The following is a 20,781-nucleotide window of genomic DNA, read 5'->3' as shown; positions in this document are numbered from 1 at the left end:
TTGTGCAAAGTTTTGAGTTGATCAGTTCAAAGCTCTAGGAGAAGATGCGTGCGGAATTTTGTTGGAAACTGGAATAATAATAATAAAGAAACCGAGAGAAAACAAGGTCTGCGTTTTACAAAGCAGACAACTAGCAAAATGTGTTACGTATTAACGTTATTTTGCATTTCTGGAGGTGTTTTTGTTTTGGGAAGCACTACAGTATGGACAGCAGGTATGCGAGCGATTTTCCAAAAGTTAAAGCATGAGTTGCAATCATGGAAAAAATTAAGCTCCATGCTGTGAACTAGGCCACGGTGCACATCAATCACACGATGTACTTGAAAAACGTTGCTTATACATTATTATTATGTTATATTTGTTCTTTCATTTATTTTTACATAAAGTACTTTGTATATTAAATAAATAATTAAAAATGAATAGATTGGATATATGCGACAGTGTGACGCTGCGATGGTGCACATTAATCACATCATGTACTTGAAAAATGTTGCTTATACAGTATTATTATTTAGTATTATGTGCTTTGTTGTTTAATTTATTTTTACATACAGTACTTTGTATAATTAGGACAAAAAACCAACAGGAGACTGGTTATCATAGTGTATGTATTTCAATTACAAGTGTGGGAAGAAACAGTACATTAATTAGTTAAAAACTAAAGAGTTAACGTCTTTGCTAAACCGTGGTAAATACTTGTAGTTCAATACCAACCAAGATAGCTATTGTAAGAAAAAGAGATCATACAGTATATGTAGGCTACTGTAGATCAGCATGATTTTAAAAATGGTAAATTCCTGAAGTGCAACAACCATGTAAGACATAACAAGCAATCATATCTACCATGGCATATGTTTTTCATTTCTGTATTTGTCCTATCAAGAGGATTTGACAGGATCCTTTTTTTTCAGATCTTATCCCTTAGTAATACATTACTGCAAGGAATACAATTATCATGTTTACGAAGAATATGGCATTTATGTTAATGTACTGTGTGCAAACAACATGAGAGATTTTTTTTAAATTCCCAACCTGAATACACGACACAATTCCTTACTAAAAAACACTTTCGTCTGGCTGTTTGTGGTTAATTTTCTTCACCCTATCCCAATTTAAAAACCTAGAACCTTTTTTAAATAAACATAATTGTATGTGTAACAATAAATGTTAATGCTTAAGACATGCAGACAAATCAAGGTACTCAATATACTATTCATTTTTTTTTAACTCTCAGTGTAGGCCTACGTTTTGCTACGTCTAAACTGTAGTAAAGTTACAGCTGTACTAATATTAAAATGTAAAAATACGACCTTGTCATACTAATATGATGGATGCAGCATGTCATCAGATTATAATACTGAAACATTTTAATTTTGATTAAAGATTGACAACGTTTTGACGTGTAAAATCATTTAATATATCAATAAATCTCAGCGATCACACATAAACTACATCAGATTGACATCGATGTTATATAAACATAAAAAGACAGATGTTTAAAACAGTTTACCATAGAAACAGTCGTCGATCACACATTTTAAAGTTCATACGAAAATATAGTGGCACGAACACGCACCAACATACAGAGTCTAGTAAATAAAATGGCCAGATAAAAATAAAAAGCCATGCAGTGAACCTCCCCTTTAATCAAACAGTAGCCCTGCCTTACTGCGCTTGCGTGATCAACTTATTTCCTACGACACCGGTATACAAGTGGCAATAATCTAAAACTTAACATTTTTCCCCACAGTCGATTTGCACTTTATTTGTTGAACGAAGACTGAAACTTCAGCTTCCTCCATATTAACGTTGTACAAAGTACATGCCAGTTCTGTAGACTTTATCTATTGCCGAATGTGTCTGATTTTGGCAAGCATGCAGACGCTCTTCCATGAGGCCATGTGTCATTTTTTCACTTCGCAGTTCACAATCTAAAATATGATTCCACATTGCTCTCAAATCTTCATTATAAATACAGCCGGAGGGTGTGTGGTCCAGTGGTTAAAGAAAAGGGCTTGTAAGCCAGCAGTCCCCAGTTCAAATCCCACCTCAGCCACTGACTCATTCTGTGACCCTGAGCAAGTCACTTAACCTCCTTGTGCTCTGTCTTCGGGTGAGACACACTTGTAAGTGACTCTGCAGCTGATGCATAGTTCACACACCCTAGTCTCTGTAAGTTGTCTTTGGTAAAAGCATCTGCTAAATAATAAATAAATTATAGTGCTCCCTGGTTCACTTTCCCAAAGATGAAGTAACAAACAAATCATCCAGTCGATTTGGTCATTTTCTCTTCCAACATTTATTTTCACATGTTACCATTTCCACTGCTGAAGTAGATGTAAATTCGTCCATTGTCTTTTAAAAACATTAAATAGACTAATTTGTTTTGCCACGTTGACCGCTGCACTACTACTAATTAGTCTGCAAGATTGGTTAAAACACATTAAAAATTTAAAATAAAGTCGGAATACGGAAACGTCTGGGACTTTCAAAAGATCTGCGCCAGCTGCCTCACAAGCTGTCAATCAAACGCGGCTTGCACATGATTCGTGTGTGAGAGAGGAAGATCCCACCCAAACATAGCATCACAATAACTACTTTGCTTTGATTGGCTAAAGCCTGCGACATGTTAAAAAATCTCCCTTTTCTCCTAAACTTGAGCTCCTGCCTTTGGGGTGCACAGTTTAAAAAAAATAATAACAAATACATAAATGTACTTAAACCTGGCATTCATATAAGCACAGATTTGAGTAGGCCTGTGTGCTAGCTTAGCTTGATTCATGATCGTGCAGCGATCCTGAATTTCTGTCAAAACTGGTGGGTTTAATTTGTTATTGTATTGTTGTTGTCTGTAGCAGAAGAGCTGCTAGTGTATTTTTTGTAAAGTTGCCTCTCTGTCTTTGGTTTGTTTGCCCCTTAAAACAGACCCAGACACAGAACTTTGATTTGAAGCACTACTGCGCACTTTAATTTTCATAACACAAAACAAATAATCAAAACAAAAGCCTAGCTCAACATAGAGCCTAACTTCACTTACACAGGTCCCTGACTCACACACAGGATGACTAAGCCGTTTACCTGTCAACAAACACCTTTACAAACAGTTTCCCTCTCTTTAAACAGCCAAACTTTCCTTACACCAGCTCCCTGGTGATCTCCCCTTTAATGGAGCTGGAAGCTCTCTTTTTATAGTATGTGGTTGTTCCCAATTAACACCAATTACCTTGTTTGGGAACAGCCACATTCTCACATTTTTTTGGCAGGGAGAGGAATTAACCCTGTCCCTGCCAACCACCACCAAATCACAAACATCAACCAAACTATTTACATTCAGAGCCCTTGCTCTGTTACAAAGCGAAGGCGTGTTCAGCACGCAGCAGCTTAGATGCACTCGTGTGTGATACTGGAACTCACTTTGACAGTAGACAAGTAAGCATCTTTCTGTCCGTGAGCCATTAGAACATTTAAAAAAAATAAATAAACCTCTCATTCATTTTTAGTGCATTGCTCCATTACGCGGTTCAGTGACTAACTTATTATTTATCTATTTAAACAATAACTGCACTCAGAGACACTCAGTACAATGTTGCTGCGGCTGGGATTGAAGTATGGTGTGCCGAAAGGCTCAAGACACAGCAATGCGATTAACGCGCGTTAAAATAATTAATCACCAAAAGAATTAACGCGTTAATCGCAGAAGTTAACTGTGATTAATTGACAGCCCTAATAATGTTGAGCTGGCTCTTTGAGCTAATATATATATATATATATATATATATATATATATATATATATAGTAGCAGGGCAAGAGCCCTGCGAGGTAAACATGTTTATTGTATGGCAGGGACAGGGTTAAAATCCTCCCTGCCAGACTAAATTGTATTATTGTTAATTGTGTGCAGCTGGTAGTATTGTAAATTGAAGTCAGTTAACAAAATAATCTCCATGACAGATTAATTTTGCATTTTATAGACACTGAATAAACTTAATATCATGTTGGGTCATTGCCTGTTACCTTATGAAACAAAAACACATTGGAAATGTGAAAAAACACCAAGTTATTAAAAGTGCCCAGCCATTTAAAGTAGAGATATCAAAAACACAAGCCAAGTTTTTTACAGTTTTTACAGGTTTTTTTTTTCTACATTTCACGTAAGAGTGTTGAGAACTACAAATTAAATGTGGAACAATGCTTTTGGCTGATTTACTTTTGCTGCTCCAATACCCTGAAAACACGTAAACTATCCTTGCTGTATAGATATATAGATAGTCACTGGCAGTTCTTGTGCTTCGCTGTAATTTGGCGTGAGGAACTACTGTTCCTCTCGATAAAATCGTAATGTTTTAACAGTTATTTAATTTTACTTTTGGTCTATAAAATAAACTTCATACCTTTTAAATTGTATCCACGTTGTTCAATTCGAAGACGACCACCAACATACTTATGGGATATGCCTGCCATAGGTAGGTATTCACTGAGCATTTTATATCAGAGCTGCCGATGGGCCCCTTCCTGCGGTGACGTCATCGGTCCCGCCTATTGAGGGATTAAACAGTCAACCCACGGCGACCATTTTCTCTTTTGTCTCTCACCTACGGTAAGGTAAGCTTCTGTGTTACTGAACTGAGTGTGTTTTTTAAAGAGCTTTTCCGAGTCGACTGCAGTTCCCTTGCATTTGTGCTGAAAGCTGGCTTGCCGCTTTCGTGGAATCAGCAGCTCTAACTCTTTAGCTTCTTTCTGCTCCTTTCCTCACAGCCTGCCTTGCTTGCGTTGCAGGCTGTCTGTATACACTGTCTGTTGTGTGTGAGTGACTGCTTGTACAGTATTGATTTAGGAGTGCGTATGTGTTGTCTTTTCAGCCTACACTCTTAGGGAGAACACTGTTCCTCTGCCGTCGCTAGGCTTTGCTGTATCACCGCCGTTGAGTGATTCCGCCGGCTGCCATTCGCGTAGTTTTGACGAAATAGAAATAAAAATGAATATTATTGTAGAAACTATTGTTGTTGCGTGTCCACCTGTGTGTTGACCCTGAATGCACACCCTTGCTTTTCCTGTGTTTGTGCTGTATATTTTGGCTGCGTACAGTTAAAAAAAAAACCACAACAGCCAGTCAGCCATGTAATTCCTCCACTGGAGCTGTGTTCTACCTGCCCCGCTGTCGAGTAGACCTCACTGGCTGCCTCGGCCAGCCCACCCCGATGTTCTCCCCTTTTGGTTTTTTCACTCATCCGCTGCGGCTTCCTTCAGCCTGTGTGTCTCCCTGGTGTATGCTGCACGCTGACCAGGTGTGTGACTACATGTGGTTATGGCAGGCACACACCTAGTCACTGAGCACGATACTCAGTGCGCACGGTACTCGGTGCCCACGGTGCTCTGTACGCACAGTGTTTAGTACCCCGGTCCGCATAGCGCCCTCGGTGCTCGGTACACTAGGTGCATACAGTACTCAGTGCACGTGGTGCTCAGTGTACTCGGTAAACTCGGTACGCAAAAAGCCTGCAGTGCTCATGCACACGGTGTCCAGTACACTCGGTGCACAGTGTTTGGTTGGTGCATGTGGTACGTTTGCCTCGGTGCACGCATAGCCTGGTGCACGTGGTGCCCTCGGTGCTTCAGTACCTCGGTGCAGACGGTGCTTAAGCGCAGCAGTGGAGGAAGTTCTGCAGCACTCCCACCGGGAATGCGAGGCGTCTCGGCAAGTGATTGCGCTGCTCTCCCAACAGAGGCAGAAGTGTTAAAGGGACTAGGTGCTCTTAAAATAAACAAATCCCCTGGGCCAGATTAGATCCTCCCAATAGTACTCAAAGAAATGAAAGAAGTTATTTACAAACCGCTAACCAAGATCATGCAACAGTCTCTTGACACAGGGGTTGTACCGACAGACTGGAGAATAGCAAACGTAATACCGATCCACAAAAAGGGAGACAAAACCGAACCAGGTAACTACAGACCAGTAAGCCTGACTTCTATTATATGTAAACTTATGGAAACTATAATAAGATCCAAAATGGAAAATTACCTATATGGTAACAATATCCTGGGAGACAGCCAGCATGGTTTTAGGAAAGGGAGATCATGTCTAACTAACCTACTTGACTTTTTTGAGGATGCAACATTGAAAATGGATAACTGCAAAGCATACGACATGGTCTATTTAGATTTCCAGAAAGCTTTTGACAAAGTCCCGCATAAAAGATTAATTCTCAAACTGAACGCAGTAGGGATTCAAGGAAATGCATGCACATGGATTAGGGAGTGATTAACATGTAGAAAACAGAAAGGACTGATTAGAGGAGAAACCTCAAAATGGAGTGAGATAACCAGTGGTGTACCACAGAGATCAGTATTAGGTCCTCTGCTATTCCTAATCTACATTAATGATTTAGATTCTGGTATAGTAAGCAAACTTGTTAAATTTGCAGACGACACAAAAATAGGAGTGGCAAACACTGTTTCTACAGCAAAGGTCATTCAAAATGATCTAGACAGCATTCAGAATTGGGCAGACACATGGCAAATGAAATTTAATAGAGAAAAGTGTAAAGTATTGCATGCGGGTAATAAAAATGTGCATTATAAATATCATATGGGAGATACTGAAATTGAAGAAGGGAACTATGAAAAAGACCTAGGAGTTTATGTTGACTCAGAAATGTCTTCATCTAGACAATGTGGGGAAGCTATAAAAAAGGCAAACAAGATGCTCGGATATATTGTGAGAAGTGTTGAATTTAAATCAAAGGAAGTAATGTTAAAACTCTACAATGCATTAGTAAGACCTCACCTAGAATACTGTGTTCAGTTCTGGTCACCTCGTTACAAAAAGGATATTGCTGCTGTAGAAAGAGTGCAAAGAAGAGCAACCAGAATTATCCCAGATTTAAAAGGCATGTCGTATGCAGACAGGCTAAAAGAATTGAATCTATTCAGTCTTGAACAAAGAAGACTACGCGGCGATCTGATTCAAACATTCAAAATCCTAAAAGGTATAGACAATGTCAACCCGGGGGACTTCTTTGACTTGAAAAAAGAAAAAAGGACCAGGGGTCATAAATGGAGATTAGAGAAAGGGGCATTCAGAACAGAAAATAGGAGGCACTTTTTTACACAGAGAATTGTGAGGGTCTGGAACCAACTCCCCAGTAATGTTGTTGAAGCTGACACCCTGGGATCCTTCAAGAAGATGCTTGATGAGATTCTGGGATCAATAAGCTACTAACAACTAAACGAGCAAGATGGGCTGAATGGCCTCCTCTCGTTTGTAAACTTTCTTATGTTCTTATGTTCTTATGTTCTCCCCGCATTCTGGCGTGGGGCAGGTCGAGCCGTTGGCCGTCTCCCCAGGCGCACATTATAACCCAGACAGTCCCGGTCCCTACGGCTCCGCTGGGTGACCTGAGGCACCGCCTGTACTCCACCATGGCAGCAGGCAACCGGGCCCTCCCGCAGGCAGGGGAAAGCAGGGTGTGGCGCACCACGCAACAGCATTCCAGAAGGAAGTTCCAGGGCCATCGCTCTAGGCAGCTGCCTCAGCGTGCTCCGCCCCAACCTCAGCAGCCTCAGCAGGGACCCATCCTTTCACAACACACCAGCTGCAATATTTGCCGCGCTTGTACCTCAGACACCTGGGTGCTCGCCACTGTGTACACCGGTTACGCGCTACAATTTGTGCTACAAAACTGGGTTGGGGGGCGGTCTGGGAAGGCAGAGGAATCCGTGGCACCTGGTCGGGCAGTTGGACATCCCTGCACATAAACATGATGGAGTTGCAGGCGGTTTACTTTGCTCTCCAGCACTTTCTCCCAGTGCTCCAAGGGGCACATGTGTTGGTCTGGACGGACAACACATCAGCGGTGACGTATGTCAACCACCAGGGTGGCCTTCGGTCCCCGGCTCCTGACTTGGGCACAACGAAATCTGCTGTCCCTACAGGCGAAGCATCTTCCCGGAGTAGCGAACTGGGCAGCGGACCTCCTGTCGAGGGAGACCTCCGTCAGAGTGGCGGCTCCACCCGCAGGTGGTGGAGTGCATTTGGAAATGGTTCGGAAAGGTGCAGGTAGATCTCTTCCCCTCGGCAGGGACGACACATTGCCCCCTGTGATACTCCCTCCACCGCTTAGGCAGTCCACTCGGCATCAACGTCCTAGCCAGCTCCTACAAGGCCAGCCATGGGAGATCCCGCTTTGCCTGGATCTCCTCAGTCAGGCGAAAGGTGCTCTCTGGCATCCAGAGCCAGGCAGGTTCCAATTATGGGTCTGGCCCCTGAACGGAACCGCTGGTCAGTCTGACAGTCGTGGGTATGTTGCAGAATGCTAGGGCAGGCTCCACTAGATCGTTATACGCCTATAAGTGGAGATATTTTCAAAACTGACTAGAGGTCTGTGGCAAAGTGGTGAATACGTGCAGGTGAGTGCAGTGCAGAGCGGATTAATCACACAGACAATGTTGTACAGGTGCAAGGGTGTTTATTTAAATTATTAAATGTCCAGAGCCTCAAGACAAAACCTGTAAACAATAATGAAAGAAGTGGTACAGCGGCGTGTAACACTTCTGTTTATAATCCAGCGGGTTTGACCCGTAACCCAAAGTCCAGTTCTTTCACCCACACAAAACACATATACACAGACAGTGCGTGATTTCGTTAGTGGTGCAAAGACGGTTCCTGTAGTGGAAAAGGTGAGCAGTGATGTCCGGTTTTTACGCTGGCCTGCGGCTGCAGCTCCGGATCGTGTGGGTTAGTATTCTTTGAATACAACAAACCCAAGACAAACAGTGTTAACACACAGACTCACAAATAACACTCACGGTATTCAATATACAGTCTCCTTTTCTAGGTTGTTCCTAACCATATGCAAAAAAGGAACCGATCACGTACGCTACCCCCCTATTTATATCCTCGCTCATGACCCCTAAGTTAACGAGCGCATCCGCTCCTCCAATCCTCGGATGCCACACAGTTTACCGTCAGGGTCACTGAGTTTGGATACCGTAGCTCCGTTCCTCTCCTAAATGACAGACTTCCACCTACCCTACGGAATAAACTGTCGTGCCATTTAATTAAGGGTACTCTGTTCCTCTTGCACCGTGCCCTCACAGGTCGAGAGGGAGATCTAACACCAAGAATCATTCGATCTCTGTCACAAGGTCATGACCCAGTATCTTGCCCTATGCCAGTTATCTTGCAGTTTCTGCAAGAACTGCTGGATGCCAGTAGGTCACCTTCTACATTGACGGTTTATTTGGCAGCCATTTCTGCATGCCATGCCCCCGTTGATTCTGTATCTCCTGGTGCGCATTTCTTGGCAACCCGTTTTCTCAAGGGTGCTCGGTGATTACGCCCTCCATGGAGGGACATTCTCCCCGAATGAAGCCTTGATATTGTGATGGAGGCTCTCATGAAGGCCCTGTTTGAGCCCATACACTCCATAGAGTTGAAGTATCTGTCTATGAAGACAGTCTTCCTCTTGGCTATCACCTCCGCAAAGCTGGTCAATGAGCTACAGGCGCTGTCGGTGTACAGCTCCTGTATGTGCATTTGGGATGATGGGAGCAGGGTGTCACTACGTACAAACCCTGCTTTCCTTCCTAAGGTGATATCAGCCTTCCACATGAACCAGTCTGTGGAACTGGTCTTTCCATCTATCTGGATGGGATGGTACAAACCTCAGTTATCTATCGGGAAGCTCTATTAGAAATGTTTTCCTTCTTTATGAAAGATACTAATAATGTACCATTAAAAAAAAATGAATAGCTGTATATGTACGTGTTCACTCAGGGTCGTCATATACACTGCAGCGTAAGGTATCAGAAAAATGCTGCTGCATAAAAAAAAAAACTAGTAGCAAACGAAGAGTTTGGGGTAGCAACATGCTACCAAATATACGTTAACTTCGAGCCTTGATAATATATACAATCTATATAAAAATCACTACACAACGTTTATTGGGTATTGTAAGCGAGGCATTTCAGAATGAGATTCTGGCTCGCCCAGCACAATGCTTTTTTTTTCCCAGATGGCTTTCCAGAGAGATCACTATGAGTGCATTCCCGAATCTGGTTTGTTTACTTCTTGCTGTCTAAAACTTAAATAGAGGCTCAAGAGCTGATGTTTTTTTTTATATATACATATATTAATCTCACATATCACACAGAGCGCTTTTTCATTTGCCATTTTTTTAAACTGTTGTGCAAATTCTGGTGAGGCGTAAATAACTGCAAGGTATTTTTGTACATTTGTAGCGAATACGAACATCTGATTTTTGTATCCAAATACATGTAAAAAAAAATATTCGTTTGAATATTCGGATATTTGTCCCAGCACTAACTAATAATAAAGCAAACACACAAAATGTGGAGTTTAAAAAAATAAAAAATAAAAATAAAACCTTTTATTCTGCTTTTAAAAAAAAATAGCAATTAAAAATAGCAATTAAAAAACGTCACCAAATTAAACAGGCAGTTTATCAAAGCGCTTTATATTTTATACCCAATAAAATATTAGACCAGATTTAAAGCCTTACTACTTTAAGCCAGTGTGAAAAAAAAACCCAAGCAAACAGCTTTAGCAATAAAAGGGGGAAAAAACTTGCACTTTCAATATTTAAACAGACAAATCAAAACCCAATACTCAGATGATATTAGCACCGCAATACTTTTTATGGAAAACAAAAAAACACAATAAAAATAAAGGAAACTTAAACACAGGTAACAATAAAAGTCCAGAGTCCTTTTTCTTTTTCCTTTTTTCAAATTCAAATAAAGCTTTTCAGTTTTATCGTTGGTGCACTTAAAAATGTAGAAACTCAACTGTTGGAGATCTCAATTTAACTTAAATCAATTGTAATCCAAAGAAATGTCAAAGAAAGAAAACATAATTTAGCTGACTCCATTTTAGTGTTCAAGAAAAAACTAATGTCCCCTAAAAAAAATAAAAAAAACAGTCTGGCTCTTGCAGTTAGACAAAGTTCTCAAGAGGGCTTAATGAAATTACTTTAACTACTTCAACACCATGACGTACACACGTACGTCAATTGGAAACCCACTTACAGTACCATGCCGTACCTGCGTACGTCAAGTTTCCCATTCTATTCTATGATCGGTTTTTCAGTCTAGTGTTTCAGGTTTCATTCTCTAAAGCAGTGCTAGTACTGTGGAATGTGCAGTGAAAGTTGGCGGAGGGTCAGGTGACATTTTTATCCAATTGTGTGTCATGTAGCGATTCCAATCTAACTGTGGGCGTTTAGAAGGCTGAGATATATTGCAGGAAGCCATTCACCATTTTACAAGTATATATATAGTGTTTTAAATTATTATTTTTGTATTTATTATTATTTTTACTTGTTTAGTTATAGTTTATATAGTTTTTAGCGAAAGCTAAACATGGCAACGTACGTGGTCTTTCTATAATGAGCAACGGGAATGATGTTGGTTTGGAAAATTTCAATACCAGCGACAGTGATGCTAACTTATCACTCAGTGATGATGATGAAGAGGATGTGGAGCCAAGAACAGTACAAACTGCACAAACAGAAGAGCATGCAGCTACTTTACAGGTAAGCCAGCAGCAAACGGGAAGCTGTTTGGTTTGAAATGGCAGTGCTGTGACGAAATACTATCAAAACACAGCACTGGGTACAGGCAATGCGGCAGCCAGATCCATCACAATGCCTGTGCAAAGTAGCTGTGTACACGCATTTGTGACTATCCCTCCAACACAAGCGAAGCAGAGACCGTAAAAAAGGTACAGGGTCTGCTACGAAAATGAAAACAAGACACAAGAAAAACGTGCAGTGGTTGCGAAGGCAACCCCGGGTTCTGTTGTATTGAACATTTCAATAAATGGTACAGAGCAAGTCGATAATGGCACATGTTTTGATGTTGTTTGATTTTTATTTGATAATTACTGTTTACTGATTATTATTGTTATTATCGTTATTAGAAACGTTTTTGTTTTCATTGTTAAAAAAAAACGTTTTTATCTCTATATTGAATATGGGTATGTAGTACACAGCAGCATAAAGAGTTAATGAAAAACACAGTTTAAGTCATTTATTTGTGTTTTATTCATCATATGTTAACATTTTATAGCAATTACAGGTTTGAAAACATTATTATTATTTTCAAAATCTGGTACCTGGGAAGGGGTTTCATTTTTACATCTGGAGCTGAAGTGGTTAATAGTAATACTGAGAAAATAAAAGTGAAACTGTTTTTTCTTCTTCTGAAACTTTTTTTTTTTTTTTTTTAAACTTGCCTCGGCGGATATTAAGCTAACTAAATAATACTTCTTCACCCCATACTGCATGATTTTACAGTTCAACAGGGACTAGTTAACTAAATTTAACTCCATGTACAAAAACATCAACTTCAAAAACCCTGTTAACTCACTCTGCAAGCAATCCCTTCTCTCTCTCTGTCTCTGACTGGAGCAGCCGATGACTTCACTGCTCCCATCCCAGCCAGGAACAGAGACGCAGACACTGCCCAACACAGAATACAGAAAGCAGGCCCAGATACAGCAAGATTTTAACTCCTTAGAGAAATCCCATGTTAACTGGAACGATGATGAAATCCTCTTCAAACAGATGAAGAATCCCAGCGTTATTATTTCCAGGTTTCCAGCAGATGACAGTCCTTTTGTAGTTATCTCAAAGCAGGCTTTTAACTGTAATGTCAAGATCCCGTTTCGTGCCCACATTAAACCATTCTACTAAATATACGAGTCTGTTCGCTACAGAAAATAAAATCAGCCAGATGGACAAAACCTGGTTATATTTTTCAGAAAACAAAAACTGGAATTAATATCCATAAAGGAATTTATAGAAGCATAAATGTAAGCTGTTCTAAATAATAAACGGGTTCTCTTAAGAGTCTCTGTCAAAACTGACAAAACAAATTATGAACCGTTATTCACTAGATCTGTTAGTCGCTGTCTCCTAAAACTTTATGGGACCAGGGGTTTTATTTAAAAGATAACCGTAAATGGTTGTTATCCAAAAGTACTCTGGACTCTGATTGGTCCATGTAAATGCAAACCATAAATTTTTAATATTATTAGCTAAAAATAAGGCAACGCCTTTTTAGAAAACTGCGCAAAGGGAGAATAAGGTGGGTTGAGCTAAATAATGTGCGGGGGCGCAGGAACGCGTGCACTATATTATATATATATATACAGTGCCTATAGAAAGTCTACACCCCCTTTCAAAATGTTCACCTTTTGTTGCCTTTATAGCCTGGATTTACAATGCATTAAAATAGCTTTTTTTTCATTTATCTACACATCCTGCCACACAACTTCCAAGTGAAAAAAATATTCTAGAAATTTGTAGAAAATTAATTACAAATAAAAACTGAAATAGCTTGGTTTGATAAGTGTCCACCCCCCTTGTAATAGCAATCCTAAATTAGCTCAGGTATAACCAATCGCCTTCAAAATCACACACCAAGTTAAGTGGCCACCACCTGTGTTAAATTGTAGTGATTCACATGATTTCAGGATAAATTCAGCAGTTCCTGTAGGTTCCCTCTGCTGGGTAGTGCATTTCACAGCAAAGACTCAACCATGAGCACCAAGGCGCTTTCAAAAGAACTCTGGGACAAAGTTGTTGAAAGGCACAGATCAGGGGATGGGTATAAAAAAATATCAAAGGCCTTGAATATCCCTTGGAGCACAGTCAAGACGATTATTAAGAAGTGGAAGGTGTATGGCACCACCAAGACCCTGCCTAGATCAGGCCGTCCCTCCAAACTGGATGACCGAGCAAGAAGGAGACTGACCAGAGAGGCTACCAAGAGGCCAATGGCAACTTTGCAAGAGCTACAGGCTTTTATGTGCATGTGACAACAATATTCCAAGCACTCCACAAATCTGGCCTATATGGTAAGGTGGCAAGAAGGAAGCCATTACTCAAGAAAGCCCACCTTGAATCCCATTTGAAGTATGCAAAAAAACAGTACAGTACTTTCAGTTTTGAACGACAGTCATTGCAGTTTATGGTAGCTGGGAAAGGGTCAATTACCTTGAACTTTATTTCAGTCTGCTTTATTGTCCTCGTTTGTTTAATTTGTCCAACATGACTGTCAAAGACTGGTCAAAGTGTGCATGTGACAACAATATTCCAAGCACTCCACAAATCTGACCTGTATGGTAGGGTGGCAAGAAGGAAGCCATTACTCAAGAAAGCCCACCTTGAATCCCATTTGAAGTATGCAAAAAAACACTCTGTAGCCATGTGGCAAAAAGATTCTGTAGCCATGTGGCAAAAAGTTTTGTGGTCTGACAAAACTAAAATGGAACTTTTTGGCCTAAATGCAAAGCGTTAAGTTTGGCGCAAACCCAACACAGCGCATCACCCAAAGAACACCATCCCTACTGTGAAGCATGGTGGTGGCAGCATCATGTTATGGGGATGTTTCTCATCGGCAGGGACTGGGGCACTTGTCAGGATAGAAGGGAAAATGAATGAAGCAAAGTACAGAGAAGTCCTTGAGACTGGGACGGAAGTTCACCTTTCAGCATGACAACGACCCAAAGCACACAGCCAAAGCTACACTGGAGCGGCTAAGGAACAAAAAGGTAAATGTCCTTGAGTGGCCTAGTCAGAGCCCCAACCTAAATCCAAACGAAAATTTGTGGCATGAAGATTGCTGTCCATCAACGCTCCCCAAGGAACTTGACAGAGCTTGAACAGTTTTGTAAAGAAGAATGATCAAATATTGCCAAATCAGAGGTATGCAAAGTTGGTAGAGACGTATCCCAACAGACTCACAGCTGTAATTGCTGCCAAAGGTGCTTCCACCAAGTATTAATTCAGGGGGGTGGAGACTTATCCAATTATGATCTTTCAGTTTTGTATTTTTAATATATAATATTTTTCTCAATAAAAACTTTTTCCCCTTAACAGTGTGGCATATGGTGTGTAGATAAGTGGAAGAAAATCCTCATTTAAATGCATATTTATATATATATACCGTGTTTACTCAAACTTGAGACACTTCTGAATTCAAGTCGCACCTCAAATACGGACACCAAAAGAAAAATGACCCCGAATGCAAGTCACATTTAACTCGTAATGAAAAAAACACAATAATTAACAGTTAAATTACTTTTTAATTTCTAGGTGCCAGCAGGGAACACTGTATCACTGTACATTAAAGCATCAGAGTACGTCACCTACTATATTACAAATGGGAAAAGAAAATATGTACAGAGTGCAGTACAGTACTTTCAGTATTGAACGACAGTCACTGCAGTTTATGGTAGCCGAGAAAGGGTAAATTACCCTGAACTTTATTTCAGTCTGCTTTATTGTCCTCGTTTGTTTAATTTGGCCAACGTGACTCTGTCACGTTCGCAAGCACAATTAGTGCAAGACAGAAATGTGTCGTTCATTTTAGGTTTGAGTTAGGACTTTGGAGTTTACACTAGTGGGATTCCCGTAGTTTGCAGACCATAATAACAGTAAGTCAGAGAATCAGAGAGCGATGGAGAATCCGCCATTAAGCAGTACATACCTTAGTGTTCCTGTTTCTTGTGCTCCTCCAGATAGAGAAAGAAAGATTATATATATATATATATACACAGACGTGCTCAAATTTGTTGGTACCCTTATAGCTCATTGAAATAATGCTTCATTCCTCCTGAAAAGTGATGAAATTAAAAGCTATTTTATCATGTGTACTTGCATGCCTTTGGTATGTCATAGAATAAAGCAAAGAAGCTGTGAAAAGAGATGAATTATTGCTTATTCTACAAAGATATTCTAAAATGGCCTGGACACATTTGTTGGTACCCCTTAGAAAAGATAATAAATAATTGGATTATAGTGATATTTCAAACTAATTAGTTTATTTTATTAGTATCACACATGTCTCCAATCTTGTAATCAGTCTTTCAGCCTATTTAAATAGAGAAAAGTAGTCACTGTGCTGTTTGGTATCATTGTGTGCACCACACTGAACATGGACCAGAGAAAGCAAAGGAGAGAGTTGTCTGAGGAGATCAGAAAGAAAATAATAGACAAGCATGGTAAAGGTAAAGGCTACAAGACCATCTCCAAGCAGCTTGATGTTCATGTGACAACAGTTGCAAATATTATTAAGAAGTTTAAGGTCCATGGAACTGTAGCCAACCTCCCTGGGTGCGGCCGCAAGAGGAAAATCGACCCCAGATTGAACAGAAGGATAGCGCGAATGGTAGAAAAAGAACCAAGGATAACTGCCAAAGAGATACAAGCTGAACTCCAAGGTGAAGGTACGTCAGTTTCTGATCACACCATCTGTTGCTTTTTGAGCGAAAGTGGGCTCCATGGAAGAAGACCCAGGAGGACTCCACTTTTGACAGAAAAACATAAAAAAAGCCAGACTGGAATTTGCTAAAATGCATATTGACAAGCCACAATCCTTCTGGGAGAATGTCCTTTGGACAGATGAGTCAAAACTGGAGCTTTTTGGCAAGTCACATCAGCTCTATGTTCACAGACGAAAAAATGAAGCTTTCAAAGAAAAGAACACCATACCTACAGTGAAACATGGAGGAGGCTCGGTTATGTTTTGGGGCTGCTTTGCTGCGCCTGGCACAGGGTGCCTTGAATCTGTGCAGGGCACAATGAAATCTCAAGACTATCAAGGCATTCTGGAGTGAAACGTACTGCCCAGTGTCAGAAAGCTCTGTCTCAGTCGCAGGTCATGGGTCCTCCAACAGGATAATGACCCAAAACTCACAGCTAAAAGCACCCAAGAATGGATAAGAACAAAACATTGGACTATTCTGAAGTGGCCTTCTATGAGTCCTGATCTGAATCCTATTGAACATCTATGGAAAGAGCTGAAACTTGCAGTCTGGAGAAGGCACCCATCAAACCTGAGACAGCTGGAGCAGTTTGCTCAGGAAGAGTGGGCCAAACTACCTGTTAACAGGTGCAGAAGTCTCATTGAGAGCTACAGAAAACATTTGATTGCAGTGATTGCCTCTAAAGGTTGTGCAACAAAATATTAGGTTAGCGGTCCCATCATTTTCATTCATTCTTAGGCTAATACAACAGATAGCATTAATCTTAAATAAGAGTACTTGATTGTCTCTTTTTTTTACTTTGCAGGATAAAATATACTACTTCGATAATACATTTAACACAGAAATAAAAATAAGGGGTCACCAAATTAACAAGATATGTATCCTGCCTCCAAGGCAGTTTATTTATATATTTTTAAAGAAGAAAGGTCAAATTAAATGACGATGTCATTCTTTTTTATGGTTTTATATCATAATACAGTACTTAACTATCAATGTAAATACTCAGACAATTGTGTGCCGCACCCTAAGAACCCCCGGTCATGGTCGGCAATGACATAGCCTGGATTCGAACCTGTGATGTCCAGGTTATAGGGTGCATCTTGCACTCCACGCGGAGCGTCTTTACTGGATGCGCCATTCGGGGGCCCGTAAGTACATTTTTTAATAAATCAAATTACTGCTAAAAACAACAGAAAATGTATAAAAGTAAGAAAATTCCATGGCCCATTTAAGGCTGATAAGTGTGCAGATGTGGAAGAATATAATACTGTGTTACGCACTGAGACCGGGAACCTACAGTGTTTATTATGCATGTATTGACCACAAACATTTGTTATGTTTTTTGTTTTTTTTTACTTTTGAATATATGTGCTCTAAGCAAGTAAGGAAAATTGTAAGCGACTGCCTGCACGGGCAAAACCAGTTTCGCTTGTTTAAGCGGAACTGGCAACTCTATCGGTGAGTACAGACGCTTAATGCTACTGGTCGTTCAACTTTCCCTTTAGTCACATCAAGTATTATTGTACTGCAATGTTATATAAACACAGCAGCCTGCATGAAAATACAATAAAATACAATATTGTTACCTGTTCGGCAATGCTTGTTGAAAAAAACGAGAGAAAATGAGTGTCCCAAGAAAGGTTATGGGGACACTGGGACCAGTGTTCCAAAAGTGGGACTGTCCCTTCCAAAACGTGACGTCTGGTCACATTGTTGTTGTTATTATTATTATTATTATTATTATTATTATTATTATTATTATTATTATTACCATCATCAATAACAGCTACATTGCAGTTGATTACATGTACAGTACATTCTTTTCATAATCATGATTGTCTCAAGCATTTCCTCCAATAACAGTGTTTTTCTGACAAATACTTCTTGACTCTCTTTCGGGCGTATTTCTTCAGCAATGACTTTGTTATCACGATAACATGAGGGAAACAGTTTTTACAGAGATAACTTCCGCTCTAGTAATCAGCAAGAGAGCAGACTGTGTTTGGAAAAGTGCAATGTGAAACCAATAGAACTCTTGTCTGGAAGAAGTTGCAAGTGAACCAAACAAACACATTTGTGAAGCCAACACTGTGCTAAGGTTGCCAGCGTTTTACAATTTAGATGTAACAATTGGAACAGTTCTTATTTTTAGACCCATATATTAGGAATCAAGTAGATCAAATAAGCTAACATTTATTTAATAGCTAAAACTCAATCGCAACAAAAAATAAAGGGTACCTGCCTTACACAAATATTTTTTTGCAAAAGGATGCACTGTTTCAAAACCTCAGTCTCACTCGTTCTCAAGCGGCTGCAATAGGACAGTGAGACGAGCTGGTTCTGGACCAAATCATTCACTATACAGTACGTTTGGTTTAATTCAGACAATCGGTCACTGTAATGAATTGATACACTTGCTGCTTTTTCAAATACTGTAACTACTGTAGACTGATAAACTGCGGTTGTGTTGAGTGCATGTGAAAACGGGGGGCGGCAAGCGGCGTGGTGGGGCTGAGGATAGATCATACTAGCTACCCCTCACTTCTAAATATAGCACTGCACCACTGGATATATGGTTACATAATTAACAGTTGCACAGATTCGTTACGATATCTGTTCTCAAAATTCTCTCTGGTCCGCACTGTATTACTAACTGTAGAGTTGTAACAGATACAGCATTCTGGAAAATCTTCATTAAATAAAATGCTATTTGCATTAAAAAAAAAAAAAAAAAAAAGTTTACCTTTCTGGAATTCCGGTGCCGAAGATGAAATTTAATGAACGCGATAGTGATGAGTAGCACGAAAGTGCTCATCCGACCCGTCTTGTTCACCTCACCAGGTCAACGCATATCTACAATTTGTTTCACTAGTAATATCCAGCATTGTCGTAGATCAGAATAGTAATTATTTTACAAAATGCATCGTTGCAAATCGTGATTGTAACTCTTAACCGGACCACAATATGTAATCGTTCCCTATAACCTTCCGGGTTACTCACTGAACTGAACGTTCTCCCTAATCCAACGCAGTAGCGAACAATGATCTCTGTAACTTTTTTTTTATTTGGGAGTTCAGAGCCGCCTCTGCTGTTGCTGTAACTTAGTTTAACCGTATAATCGCGAATAGAAAGGCAGCATTCTCCTCGAAAAAATACAATGCTGTCAACACAGTCCAGTCTATGGATCGTATAGGGGTAACTGTCTCTCCTATTTTCTTATTGGCTGCTATCTATCTAGATCTCTCTCTCTCTCTCTCTCTCTCTCTCTCTCTCTCTCTCTCTCTCTCTCTCTCTCTATTTATTTATTTATTTATTAGCAGACTTACAATTGTTACATGATATTACGTTATTTTTTACATACAATTGCCCAGATATACAGTTGGGTTTTTACTGGAGCAATCTAGGTAAAGTACATTGCTCAAGGGTACAGCAGCAGTGTCCCCCCACCTCGGAATGAACCACCACCTGGAAGTTGGTTACTTATTCCCGGTTCCTTATTTGCGATGTAGGTGACAACGCAGTGTGTCCTTTTTCTGTGTGTTTTAACTCCCTTACACATCTTGATTAATTAATACATTGCTACTATTTAAAAAATAATCGCTCCTTCTTTAAATAAAAAAACGAAAATATTAATAACAAATCTGTATCCGCAGCAAGCCGTACGCCACGAACAGCAGCACCCCAAAATGTAGCCGATTAAAACCTATACAGAACGCATGGGGGCACGTCTTTTGATGCCACATTTACCCCCTTAGACGCCTTGCTCACTAAAATCTTTAGTGTTTTTTGCAAAGAGGAGACGATAACTTATCTAGGGATACCTCGATATTTAGTGAGCAAGCCGTCTAAGGAGGGTAAATGTGGCATCAAAAGACGTGCCCCCATGCGTTCTGTATAGGTTATAATCGGCTACATTTTGGGGTGCTGCTGTTCGTGGGGTACGGCTTGCTCACTAAAATCTTTAGTGTTTTTGCAAAGAGGGGGTTATAACCTATCTAGGGATACCTCGATATTTAGTGAGCAAGGCGTCTAAGGTAATATAGGGTACCGCTATGCTGCTGATACAGATTTGTTATTAATATTTTCGTTTTTTTATTTAAAGAAGGAGCGATTATTTTTTAAATAGTAGCAATATATTAATTGATCAAGATGTGTAAGTGAGTTAATACACACAGAAAAAGGACACACTGCTCTGTCAACTACATCGCAAATAAGGAACCGGGAATAAGTAACCAACTTCCAGGTGGTGACTGAACCCACGACCCTCCGTTCCACTACTCCACACTGCTGCTATATACTGTGGTGAACTTCCATTAACTGCACACGTAGACCAGCAGAAGGTTATATTTTATACATATGTTAAAAATAGGCTTAAATTGATGAAAAAAATTCATTAATAAGATATCCATATTGTAAACTATATTTTTTACAATTTTTGTCCACACGTTTTGCACCACCTAGAATTTTTGGATGAAGACATTATATATAT

At 40.0% G+C, this 20,781-nt stretch overlaps 1 protein-coding gene across 1 annotated transcript in view; it reads right to left on the bottom strand.

Moving 5' to 3' along the window:
• LOC131737690 (interleukin-15-like) overlaps positions 1-19,471 on the bottom strand; it is a 44,002-nt gene extending 24,531 nt beyond the window's left edge. The window contains exon 1 of the mRNA XM_059028310.1: positions 19,036-19,471. Within this exon, the coding sequence (XP_058884293.1) occupies positions 19,036-19,107 (72 nt within the window). The 5' untranslated portion in view covers positions 19,108-19,471. The remainder of the gene's footprint in view (positions 1-19,035) is intronic.
• Positions 19,472-20,781: the final 1,310 nt, after the last annotated feature.

Source organism: Acipenser ruthenus, chromosome 1, assembly GCF_902713425.1.
Source record: "Acipenser ruthenus chromosome 1, fAciRut3.2 maternal haplotype, whole genome shotgun sequence".
NCBI lineage: Eukaryota > Metazoa > Chordata > Actinopteri > Acipenseriformes > Acipenseridae > Acipenser > Acipenser ruthenus.
Note: the sequence above shows the minus strand (reverse complement) of the source record. Positions and strands in the feature narration are given on the sequence as shown.